The sequence below is a fragment of the Mastacembelus armatus genome, chromosome 7, assembly GCF_900324485.2.
Source record: "Mastacembelus armatus chromosome 7, fMasArm1.2, whole genome shotgun sequence".
NCBI lineage: Eukaryota > Metazoa > Chordata > Actinopteri > Synbranchiformes > Mastacembelidae > Mastacembelus > Mastacembelus armatus.
Window position 1 is genome coordinate 23,374,892 of NC_046639.1, and position 13,024 is coordinate 23,387,915.

A 13,024-nucleotide genomic window follows, 5' to 3' on the forward strand; every position below is an offset into this window, starting at 1 on the left:
AAAATAGTTTCGGTGACCATTGATTTTCCATTGATGCAATGACCAAAATATGTTACTGATGAAAACAACTGTTTAGATCTCTAAACATGTTACACTAAAACCAAGCTTTAATAAACAGAAATTACAATTCTTCAGTGTTAAATGAATGATTGAAGGGGATTATTATCTACAGAGGAACCCTAATTTACATTTATGCAATTCATTTTCCAGGTGTTCCCAAACTCTTGTAGACCCACAGTATTTCTAAAACCATAATGCTACATATCAACCAGACACAACAGAACAATAAACCTGCAGCCTGTCTTAGAGTAACTGTCCAGTTTGACACATCGTTTTGCTTCTCTGTGTGCTGTACATGGCTGAAATGAAAAATATAAGCTACTTGACTCAACGTTGTTACAACAGAGCACTAAATACGCCTTAAATCAACTGTTCTGCTACGGGGTTTGGTTATATAACATAACAGGCGTGGTCCACACAGCCTTTTCTTCTGTTTTATCTGCATCAATTCCACTCCAGACTCCACAGACTGACAACAAAAGAAGACGCAGCAACATTGCAATGCACACAACACAGCTTGTGTGCCCCAATGCTAACACAACACCATGACAGAGAGTGATACTAAGGCTGGAGTCACACATTTGCACTATATTAAAGCAATGCAAAGAGCTGTGATGGCAGGTGCCTGTTGTTTCACATGCCACTGAGACAAAATATGATTTGGGAAGTCAAGTTGGAGGAAAGAGTTTATGCTTTTAAAGGTTACTGGATGTCAAAACACAGCAGTATCCTACAAACAGAAGTTTACAACACTAGAAAGCTGTCACAGAGCAACTGTTTTATCTTTAGTAGTAATGATCTCAATGCATACAGCAGAAACATTGTGCTCACGTTACAAAGTAATGTACCAGGAATGCACAATTGCATGTATATTATTAGTCAATGTAATGCCTTGCAGGATATATTTGCATTGCGGAAATAGATGAAGAAGATTAAACTTTTTCACTGAATGGCTCTGCACTTTGTAGATAGTCAACCTCCTCTGTACTTCACTCCTAACATCCCCATTCACCAACCCTCTCTCACTCTTAAATAGACATACATGTTAGACATACAGCACAATTGATTGCAGAAACTGAGGTTCTGTGTCCTCCTCCAGTGTAAATAATAGCAAATCATTTGGGGGACTCAGATAACTCCTTTGTTCACAGCTTTTACTTCTTCTTCTTGTTCCCAAATTTAGATAAAAACTCCTAAAGGAGACATATTTTCACATTTGTTTGGCAAAATCTTCTCTGCAGGTTAGACTTCACATTATTGTCCCTTAACCAAATTCTTCTATTCAGTCTGTCAATGTCAGAAAAAAGCTGCAAAACAGAGCTTGACAGTCTTATACAGCCTGTAACGCACAATAAAACTGATATTTTATAACAAGACATTTACAGCAGTATTGATAGACTCTTCACAGTTCAATTCTACATATAATATGAAAGTTTTTAATATACACTTAAAAAATTAAACTGTTAATGTGCATTAAGAAAAGGAGAAAGGAGAAAATAAAAACCAAGGAGAAATACTATATGGAGACCGTGTATCTGAAACTCTTCCAGACAAGTCATTTGATGAATTGCCTCTTCAGATAATTCACAGATGTCTGCATGTATTTTTTGTGTCATGTATCAGTCATTGCTGGTGGTTGAGATCCTCACAGTGAGGATCATTTTAGAGACTGCCCTCAAGATTGCTGGCTTATTTTCCTCTTATCCCTAGTTATAAAAAACATCATCCTCAGATAGCGAGCTACTGTCAACGTGACGGACAACAGCCTCCGCAGTCACAGTGCTTCTGTCGTCAAAGGGCTGGTCTCCTTCCTGCTGAGTGGTGGACGTTGGGGAAATGGAGTCGACCGGTGGCTGAGGGATAAGGTTGGCTGCCCTACTGTTGCTATAAGTCTGGGTGTGGATACTGTATAGGTGCTGAGGAATGCCAACGCTACCACTGTCCACCAGGAATTGAGACAAGAAGTGGCTCTGAGCTGCTGAGGAGGGATAATAACAGTATTTGTTGAATGGATGCATCTTGAAAACACTGAAAAAGTTATGTAAATCACTCAGAGGAAAACTGTGACAGCTGGATCTTGTCACGCTATAGAGATTTTAGGAGCTGTACGCATAAATAATGAAGACCATCTGTGCAAGGTGTGATTTTTGAAATACATAACTTGAATAACTGAATCTTTAGACTAAACAGACAAGATGAAAGTATTTGAAAATGCAAACAAAACAATAATTACTTTAATGACTTACTAATCATGTAACAGAACAGGGTCAAAGAGTGTAAAGACCTCAGGATGTGACCGGAGGAACTGACATGCTTTAGCCTATCTCAATATCTCGGCCATTTTAGGACATGGATAACCATTTGTTTGCTGCACTCACTTGACAAGTGAGCCACAGGAAATGAATAAATTATAATGAAGAGTCCTATTTTTAAGACTTAAAGAATTTTGACACCTTAAAATGTTAACTTAGCGACATTTGCATGCTGAAGATATTTACCTATAGACTATGGGATGTATGACAGGCAAAGCACAGTGGGCCATGTAGGTGTGAATGCAGTAATAGCACATAACTAAATTGGCTTTAGATTAGGATTCAGTTGCCTTGATAAGAAGAGTTATACTTTCAGACACAAACTAAATGCATGTATTATATGAATACAGAGCAAAGTAACAGCACATTAATATCCTAACTTTAGTTTGCAAGCATTTTATTTTAATGTTAAACTAAAAGAAGAGATGACTAATATATGGTCATTATTTTTCAGGTTTCCTTTAAAAGAGTCAAAATGTTAAATATGTAAATTTAACCTCTTGTGACGCTTGTAAAATCACAGCATCAACCAATTTCAATCAGGCTGTGTAGGATACACAAAACTGGCAAAATGTCAATAAACAATAAACTTGTTTTGGCAAAAAATGCAAACACTCATTTTTCATCATTAGGAAATACTAAATGGCTTCTGGGTAAAATCCACATGTTGACTTTAAAACCAGTTGAGCTCTGATGGAGACTATTTCACTATAAAATTTCATAACGTCATTTCTTGTTCATTATTCATCTAGAGCAGATAAATGGTTTTAATCATGCTGGTCGTTATTTGCAGTTGACCTCTATGAAAAATGAAGAGTTACAGCTTGAGTGACACGGGTGATCTTTTTACGACCAACCTTGTAAGCTCGTGGAGGGCTGCTCCAAGCTGTCGTTCATCGACCACATGTTCATGGCTGCCTCAGCCAAAGCAAACTGCTCTGCTACTCCTGTAAAACAAAAGGCACACACATCCATTTGATGCTGCTTTGCTTGGAAGCCAATCACCCCACAAACAAAGGGAAATCGAATAAGTGCACTAGACTTCAGTGACTATCGTGGGATGTCTAAAGAGCTATTGATTTTTGCAGACAATCCCTGCGCTCAAGCCAATTGCACAACAACAATGCCCAGATGGATCTCACCACCGCTTCATCTTTGCTAACTACATCTTTTGTTTTATGTGAATTAAAAGAATTTGTCTGCTCTTACCTGCAGCAAACCGAGCTTCCTTAATCTCATCTGTCATTTGGGAGTAGAACTGTTCATCCTCCTGCAGCTCAGCCCCTACACCAGCCCAGCCTCTGCCTCCTTTAACCCAGGCCCCGGTCCAACTGCCCCCACCTCCTCTGGCCTCGCCTCCTCCGCCCCAGCCCTTCCACTCAATCAGGTGAGCAACTCGCCCCTGGGCCATTGCTGTCGGCTTGGTGATATGCTCCTTTATCGTGGCCACCAGACCTAAATAAGGGGAGGAGAAGGAGGGACTGAGCTTGACGGAGTGGATTAAATAAGGGGCTAAAAATTGCAAAGTGATAAGGTGCTTGAAATGGTGTTCAGTAGGTGAAAGAAATGGATGTGGAGATACATGGAGGGAGAAGAATGACGAGATGGTCATGTTTAAAAAGAAATTCTAGACTTTTAGCATAATTCACACTGAAATTGACAATTTACTAATTTCTTTCATAACCTGAACCATAAAAAGAAACAAACTAGAGGAGACTGACAATGAGAGTGGAACAGCACCTAAGGTTATTGTGGACATTTTATATTGCTACTTGAACAGCACTATATGAAGCTCAAATCTAATGACAAAAATATGCTATAACAGCACAAAACTCCTTTGGTTTTATATTGTTGCTTTACCAGTTATTTCAATCTGTAGTCATTGGTTTAACTGCGGACGAAGGACAGACAGTGACTGTAAACTAGTCAGCAATGAACACTGACAGTTTGGTGCAGTTTGTTTTCAGCTCAACCCATGACTGATATCACAACTCTGGCTCATTCCAAGAGTGCAGACTAGTGTGCAGTAACATTTTACACATTATGCACAAATTCAGATTAATCAAGCCTTTTTGATCCAGCTCCAGTTTGTGCCATTCAGGAGGAATCTGCGTCTTTCCAGTGCCCTTGAATGCAATCACACTGCCTCTGCACACTTTAATAATTCAAGCTTTGAATATGCTGGTCCTGCCTTAGCTGAAATCACACTATCTGTGTCTTTTAAGCACCGACTATATGCACGTATTCCTATGATTCCACACATCAAGCAAAGTATAAACAGAACACTATCTGTTTTTGGCGATATCAGGGCCTTTATTTTTTATTGTTTTGTGATTTTTACCAGGTCAAATCTTGAGACATCCCAAGTTTTTTTTTTTCAGATGTCAAGTTTTATGGTGTCTTAAGTCAAGTCTCACAGCAATCAACTCTTTACTCTTGTGACTTATGTTTGACTCAAATCCCAGAATAAAATCTATAGCTCATTGCCTGCCCTAAATAGACTCTTGTCACATTAGAATTTGCGTGTGTCTGTATCTCTACAGCAATATGTAATTCATAACCCCCAGAATTACCACAAAAAAGTAATAATTTCTATTAATCACCAGAAATAAGGGCAGAAAGGTCTTGGGAAGTGAAGAGTGGAAATAAAAGTGACTACAAACCTATTCAACAGATCAGGAAAACTAAAAGATGTAAAAGGACAGGTTGAAAAGGCAAAGGTGGAAAAAGAGAACAAGGAATAAAAGGTTAGGGTAAGAAATTATAGTGGAAAAAGGCAGATAAATGTCAAGACCAGGAAGACAGGTGGACAGGGTAAGAAGCTTAGAAATGAGAAAAATAAGGATCAGAAGTGGAAAAAAAATCCAAAGTGAGAAACTGATACAGTTAAACCAAAAAAGGGAGCTTTGGAGATTTGGCAGGCTGGGTAACTGAAACTGAGAAAAACATCAGAACATGTTATTTTCAATTGAGCTCAACACCTAAAGACGTTTTTTTTTTGTTGTGCATGGTAACACCCACTGCTGTCTCACCCTGTATTCACACTGCGACGGCTCTGTTATGAGGCTTGGTTCAGGCTGAGGAGGCAGTATTATGTGCACACAGCAGGAAAATCCCATTTGTTTTTCAAATGGGGCAGTTTGGGTTTACTGTCCACAATACAGCGTGAAAAGGATCAAATCATATCCGGTCAGCATAGCACCCCACAGGATACTAATGTGTCTAATGTGTTTGCAGAATGGAGCGTGCAACAGCAAACTAGTCAAGATTTCTCTCCTCATTTGTATGAACAGTGCAGCTAACAGAGTATTTATCAGCTTCTGAGGAGAGTCATGCACACTCCAGTGTCTGGGGCCTTTAAATGTGCTATTGCATGTTAATATACAGGCCCTTTCTTAGGTTTTAACAAAAACCATATTGTGTGATTGCTGACTATACATCAATCAGCCATAATATTATGGTCACTGACAGGTATAGGTGAATAACATGGATTATCTTGTTACATTGGCACCTTAAATTGTTTTCATAATTACAGACATATAATATATACAATAATATTCTAATTGTGTTTATGGACCATTAATTAATGGTGTATTCTGAAAGCAAACCTACACACTTGATTTAACTATTTTGGAATCTCAATACAAATTATAAGCACAACACCAACATATTATTACATTTTAAGTCTGCAGAGCAAAGTTAAACAGTTTCCTATTACACATCGAGCGTCATTAGAATTCATTTGGAGACATGTTTCTGGCCATCTGGCAAAACTAAATCTAATCATAGCTCACCTTTAGCTCGGTTTTCTAATCTCTATGAACTCTTCAGGGAAATATGGCTCTTTATTTACCAAATGCTACACTATGTTCACTAGCTTGCCGCTAATGTTGTCTGTTTGTTTGTTTACTTGGGTAATAATTCTGCATGGGATCAACAAGTCATTCCTATCACAGAGTCATATTCTTTTAGCTGTAAACCCATTTGATTTATTGACTATTGTTATTGGATTCCATTTGTTTGGTCAAAACATTATTGCATTTGTGGAATCTAATGAACATTTCAGTTTCTAGTAGCCGCTGGCTAATCCTTAGCCACTTACTCTTCATAAAATCACATCAGCGTTATACAAGAAAAATAAAAGCAGCAGGTCTGCATGGTATTCTTCTGAATATAATTCCATTAGTACAATTACATTTGTGTTTTCACACTGTGATCTGATTTCAGCAGTGAAGATGTCAGATGCAATTTGTAACTGGCTAAGTCTACAGAAGTTGCTGTGTCAATTTAAATAATGGCTTACAAGTGATTCCACCTGAGCTAATGCTAAAAAGCTTATTTTTATTTTTTTTACTGGACCAATTCACATCCCTGCCAAAGTGGATGTCAACCTCTCAGCTGTCTGCCCGAATGTCTGTATTTGTCTAACATATTCATGACATTTACATGGCCTTCATAATTGTCCTGTCAGGGTAATAAAAGGCGCCTTCACTGGAAGAAGTTCAGCAAAGCACAGCACATTAACTCAGATAATTAACCTCCCAGAGAGAGACGGAAGCTGTCGAGATGAGGCAGACAGACACGGAGTGTGGAAAAGGGAATGATAAAAGGGTAGGAGGTGCTGACATGAAGAGGAGGAAGTGAGTGTCAGAGATGGGGGGAAAAAGCCAAATGGCAGCAGTAAATGTGTGTGCACCTGTACCTGACTGTGTTAGCATGGTTGTGACGGGGGGGGGGGGGGGGGGGGGGGGGCTTGCTTTTTCCCGTGTCATATATTTGATTCATAATGGATCAAAATATATGTTGGTGTGTGTCTGTGTTCGTGTGTCGAGTCTCACCAATCAGAGAGGAGGTGGCCAGTTCACCGATGTTGTAGCGGCTGGTTTTATCCGCCACACTGCCATTGGCAGGATTCTGTTCCCCCTGCAAGATATGATACACAAGAAAAAGGAGAATATCACTGATGTAATCAGAAAAGCTTCTATATTATAGATTATTATTAGATTAGATTTATTTTAGCTTGTCAAAACTGTATTTCTGACATTTTCATTTCCACACTTGAGAATACACATACACTGTACTCAAAACACAAACATAAAAATATTTGCATACATCCACCACTGGCAACTGAGTCCTATGAGTTATGACTAACTCAACAAATCGCCACTTTTTTCTTCAAGAAAAGTGGTGATGAGTCTGAATGAGCTGCAATAAAATGAAGATATTTTAAACTAGTGCCAATCAATACGAAACAAGCACTTCAAATTAATTTCTCTTCTCTTTTTTCTCTGACATAAAAACTTTTTTTTAAAAATGGCAGGAGGAAATTGTGGCTGAAAGTAAGTACTTTACACATCTGAGCATGGTTCCAGTTAAAACTGCTGGAAACCAGTCCAAATGAAATTTTCCAGATGACAAAATTCTGCATAAAAGTCACTTGAACATAAAATGACCAGAGCGTTAAAGTCAAATGAACGCCACTTCAGTTTTCAGAGTGCTGTTTTATTACCAGATGTGTGGTCACAGCAAAACCAAACAGATTCTATGGTTGTTCAATCTTCCTTATTAAACACAAATACTTATTCTTTAAAACAACAGTCATTCAGCATGATAGAATTTTAAATGGTTTCATTAAACCATCATCACATTTAATATTTAGCTCATTTATAATGCTATAAAAAGTTGCTTGTATTGGTGAACAAAAAGTTTATAAAATGGCAGAATGCAAATGTAATTGACTCAGAACTTTCATTCTTCTTTAGTTAGCTACATATCAACCTGTTAAATACAAAATAATACTGTGACTCCTTTGCATGTAACTTAGCTCATCCTTCCTCTGTTTACTTTGAAAAAAATCACATAAAAGTGTTTTATACATTTTACCAGTTTCAGATTTAATACAGGTGAAGACACTAGAAAGGTAACCAAACTAAATTTAAACATGGACTTTTTAATATCTTTAAAATTGAGAAATGTTTGCAACATTATACCAACATATTCCAATCTCCTATGTTAAATAGAGAACATTTTTAATGATCTTGTTAGAAATTGGGGAATTTCACTCCAGAAGCCTGCATGAAGGGTGTGATGGCGCCTGCATGAGGAGCAGACTGAACGTGTTATGTGTGAAAGAGATAAGCATAAAATGGAAACACTCTTCCTGCCTACAATTACACTTAATCTTACTGAGCAATAAACATATCACAGACCACAGACTTGAATCCTAAAATTACAAGCTACATCTGTACTTTGCTGTTTGTGGTAAGTAATGTCTGCTGTTAAAAACCTCTATTAATCATATTATTTCACTAGAACTGTACCAGCAGTTTTGTGGTGAACTGATGAGGTAAGAAACCTATACGTGCTTTTGGGAGGTACAGTAGGCCCACTGAAGAGGCCAAGGTTAGGGCTCGTACTAACCTTGTGATTGGATAGCTGACCCTCCTCTGTCAGGTCCCGCAATGCTGTCATGGGAAGATGGAGCTCTGTATGAATCACACAGAGGCCAAACACTGGTGTTAGATTTATGTTTTATGTCTGTGATTTTTTTTTTGTGCATGTCAGTGTGAGTGTGTTTCTACACAGGGGTCACATATGACTGATGCAAGAGAGAGAAAGAGCGAGAGCACTGAATCTTCATAAAGCCATTTAACCAGATCCTCTCCACACCTTTAATTTTTCACTGGCTCATAGTTTCTCTATTTGCTTTATAAGGTGATGCAGATGAGGCACATATGAATGGAAAGAGGAAATAAAGTGCAGGTCAGTGTGCTGGAGAATTATTAGAAAGGTCAGTGGACACACACACACACACACGCACACACACACACACACACGCACACAAACACACACACACACACACACACACACACACACACAGAGGAATACAAACACACTTGGGGTTTCCCCTGGGAGGTGTTGTCAAGACAATTGGCTGTCGCTATGGAAACACTACAGCAACAGGAGGCGAGTGATACCGTTCCATTCACTTAAGTCACGGTCGCCAATACACATATACATACACATACACACACACACACACACAGGTGCACAGGGCTGCATCTGGTCTCTGGCCTCATCAAATGCTATTAGCATATAAAGAAACTATCATGATTCCTTAGCCAATCTTTTGTCCTAAAGTGGGGGTTAAATCCCATCCTGATCTACTCACACACACACACACACACGCACACACGCACACACACACGCACACACACACACACACACACACACATCTCTTCATCTCTTATCTGTTTGTCTGGAGCATCACAGCTGCCTTACCTCTTTCTTCCCAGCTTAAAAGCTTTGCTCTCAGTACCTTCCACCTTGTTAAAAGGAACCCTTCCTGAACAAAGACAGACCTTGTTGCACAAAATATTTTTAGATTGCATCCGAGGTACAGACTGAAAATACATATGAGAATGGGATGTTATGTTTAACATCATGAACAAATTAGCAAGTAGAACATTTTAGCTATCACAAAAATCTGCCACATCTCAAATCAACTTTTTATTTTAGATTAGTACTTCCTTAAAGACTCACTGCTGCCTTCTTTGATGTATCCAGTGTTTTAAATGCAACAAATTACATCTTATTTCCATATAAAGCAGTGACAGAGAACAAATTGCAACCCAAAGCACATCTTTATGTCACATCAAGTCTTAGCTTTGAAAAGGAACTGTAATATCCTAAAGCCACTCATGTCCTCCACTCATCCTTATAATCCCTCTCGTCAATTTACCGCCCCCGATTCTGCTTCCTAAAGCAGTCTCCACAGATTCACTCACATAAGTTTGTGATGAACACTTGGCAGAATTCGTGCTATACATCAGTCCCAGACTGGTCCTCTTGTACTTGTGCCTGCTGGCAACACTTCCTGCAGGTGGACCCAACCCTCAAACAAACACAAAGACATGCACGCATAAACAGGTGGACTCAGGCACTGACCTTTGTGACCCTTGCAGAGGCAGGCACCCATGATCTCAGGACAGCCAGACGGTTATCTGTTCACCATGATGGCTTGAAGATGAGGAGGATGAGGAGCAGGGAAAATGAAGTGTGGAAGGAAGAGAAGAAAAGGAGGCAGCAATGGCAACAGAAGTATCAGTCAGCTGAGGAACAGAGAAGTGAGGAACTGAGGCAGAGGGGAAAGTGAGACCGGATGCCAGATGAGCTGTAGGCTGATGCATTGGCTGACTTCTCTGTATAGGAGAAGAGAGGTGAGAGAGCGACACAGACAAAAGGGGGTGGGAGGGGGCAAAGAGAGCGAGAGGGAAAAAAAAACAGGGAGAAAGCATGGATGTCTGTTTGCTGACGATTTTCAATCCCTCCCCTCTACTTCTTCTATTCCCCCCCCCCCCATATTACTGTATATAGCAGACTTTCACTTTACACTGAGTGCTGGATAGCAGAGCTCCATGTGTAATAAGTTAATTTCAGTGTACATTCAATTCAAAATTAGCTCATTAGCTATGCTGTCTATGTAAATCCAGTACTTATAATGTATGTTAAGATGATGCCAATTTAACTGAGACTCCCATGTTAGTTATCTACAGTAGAGTATGATATGAAACCTTTCAATACTATCACTAATAGAAAGTATCACAAATAGAATATATGAATATACTAGAAATGCAAAAATAAAGGAGCAGAAACATTGATTTAAATCCTAATACACATCAAATCTCTTTGAGAAACACTGCAAATATTAAAGAAAAACAGCAGTGACCACATTTAGCTTAGTTATGTGATCTCTACAGTAAACCAAAAGTTGGTTTAAGTTTGTTTGTGTTTTGTTTTTCTCTTAGTAGATTTGATTTTGACATTGAGGGAACAGTATTGTTTCGGTCTCAGTACCAAAATAGCATATAAGTACAAAATCCTACTGTTGATTTTCACTGGGATGAGATTTTCACTGATGTACATTCAGTAAAATCGAGATATAAAGACTGGATAAGACACACATTCACACCTTTCTACCCATCATTAGGTGTCTCCTGTGACCTCATTAGCTTTGTCTCACACACACACACACACACACACACACACTTTTAAAGAAACAATCAGACAGTATTCTTTCCCTGGTCCTTGTTGTCCCTGTTTGTCTCAGAGTCCTCTTGGCATGGCGTGACTACTTGCTGAGATCACCTGAGGCAACAATGCTCTTGCCTCCATCATGGGGAAAATCTTGTTGCCGTGGCAACCAAGCTTTTTTATTCATTTGAAGCTTTTTTTCGCCACAACTAATTGGCCAGTGGACAGTGGCAAAGAAAACGCTATCTGATGGACAGGAAAGGACTCTTCTGGTAAAGTTAACAAAGCACCAGACAGTGACCTCAACATTCAAAGTGATTTCAAGAAAAGTTGAAGGTGTGTTGATTACCCTGAGCGCTACACGCAAAACAGAAGTGAACTGCATTGAGGAACTAAAGATTCCTAAAGCAACCTCCAAACTTCATCAAGGACTATTGAAACTCCTTCACGAATTCCTGAAACACACTGACGAAACACTAGAGCACATTTATGAAACAAGAGTCCTTGTGAAGCAGGAACTCACGTAATGAACCTTGGGATGTCGCTCCCCTGGAAAACAACCTAGTGATATTAGAATCTGCCTGAAGGCCACCTGAACATCCTGTGTAACTGCTGTCCTATTGAAAACAAATCAAGAAAACTTACCCACTCAAAGAAACCCCTTGGAACTATTTTCCATGATCTCTGCAGCCTTTTCAAAGACTCTTTCTTGTTCCTGGATCCCCATATTGAGCTGCACAGCTTTTCAAGAAAGAGGAGAGTCTGACCTCTTGTGGTAAAAAGCAAAAAGTACAGCTCTTGTTTATTATGTACTAGCCATGTCATAATGTTCTCTGCATGCTCTGTTCCACAGGATATTTTGTTAAACACATTTTTATTATGTAATTGAACTAAAGAGTCAAAACAGAAGGGTGTGAGAGAAAAAGTGCTTTGCCTTTAATAATTCAGTCCATTAGGAGAAAAATGTTCCCTAAGCCCTGAGGGTTCAGTTCCTTCTCACACCTTGCTTATTGCAGATTCTTCTGAGCTTCACATGCCCCCAACATGTCTCAACCCCAGCTGTTGCGTAAAACCTTTTGTCATCAAGTGCCGTTCTTACATGCCGCCTCTAAAACTGTCTTGTTTTCCCTTTCATTTAGAATCAAGTTTGAATTTGATTAGATGAGAATGTTTTTCTTTTTAGCCCAGTAGTTGAGGAGAGGAAAGGGAGCAGGAGGAATGTGTGACATCTACATACACACAGACACACACACTGTGATTCTTCTCACTGGGAAACCACAGACATTCAGCAGCAGTTTCTGTGGTCCCCTGAGGCAACGCAGGAATTGGATGCCTTTCAATTCTGGATCATTTTCGTGTATATGCACATCATACGTGAAAAAGAGCTTTTATTTCAAACTGATGCTTACTTTGATTCTCTAATTGCAATGTAATGACTCAACATCAGGGAAATTTGAACTTCTCTTTGTTTCAGTTTAAGTTTATGTGGAAACTTCACACCCTGATTTATGTGAAAAATCATGGCAGAACCTGCAGCAACAAGTCCTCCAACATGAATGATCAAATTAGTCATTTGTTTCTACCTTTTAATGTGTATGGTGACACTGAGAGCTCAACTT

General features: G+C 39.1%; 1 protein-coding gene across 2 annotated transcripts; it reads right to left on the reverse strand.

The window, feature by feature from the left end:
- Nucleotides 1–213: 213 nt before the first annotated feature.
- Nucleotides 214–12,146, reverse strand: fam131c (family with sequence similarity 131 member C). 2 transcript variants are annotated; one of them, XM_026333486.1, is made up of 7 exons: nucleotides 12,051–12,146; nucleotides 10,320–10,573; nucleotides 8,793–8,857; nucleotides 7,211–7,295; nucleotides 3,582–3,827; nucleotides 3,230–3,319; nucleotides 214–2,035 (listed from the first exon to the last, which is right to left on the reverse strand). In XM_026333486.1, exons 2-7 carry the CDS (start codon nucleotides 10,348–10,350, stop codon nucleotides 1,767–1,769), a joined length of 786 nt encoding a protein of 261 aa, XP_026189271.1. In that variant the 5' UTR covers nucleotides 10,351–10,573; nucleotides 12,051–12,146; the 3' UTR covers nucleotides 214–1,766. The 2 variants fall into 2 exon arrangements, with proteins under 2 accessions (XP_026189271.1, XP_026189270.1); XM_026333485.1 differs by having other exon boundaries at nucleotides 214–2,038.
- Nucleotides 12,147–13,024: the final 878 nt, after the last annotated feature.

Coding starts and splice junctions, on each gene's coding strand:
- fam131c (XM_026333485.1), bottom strand. CDS start 10,350: ATGGGTGCCTGCCTCTGCAAGGGTCACAAAG. Junction 7,296..8,792: donor GTCAGCTATCCAATCACAAG/GTTAGTACGAGC, acceptor CATATCTTGCAG/GGGGAACAGAATCCTGCCAA. Junction 3,828..7,210: donor GGCCACCTCCTCTCTGATTG/GTGAGACTCGAC, acceptor CCCCTTATTTAG/GTCTGGTGGCCACGATAAAG.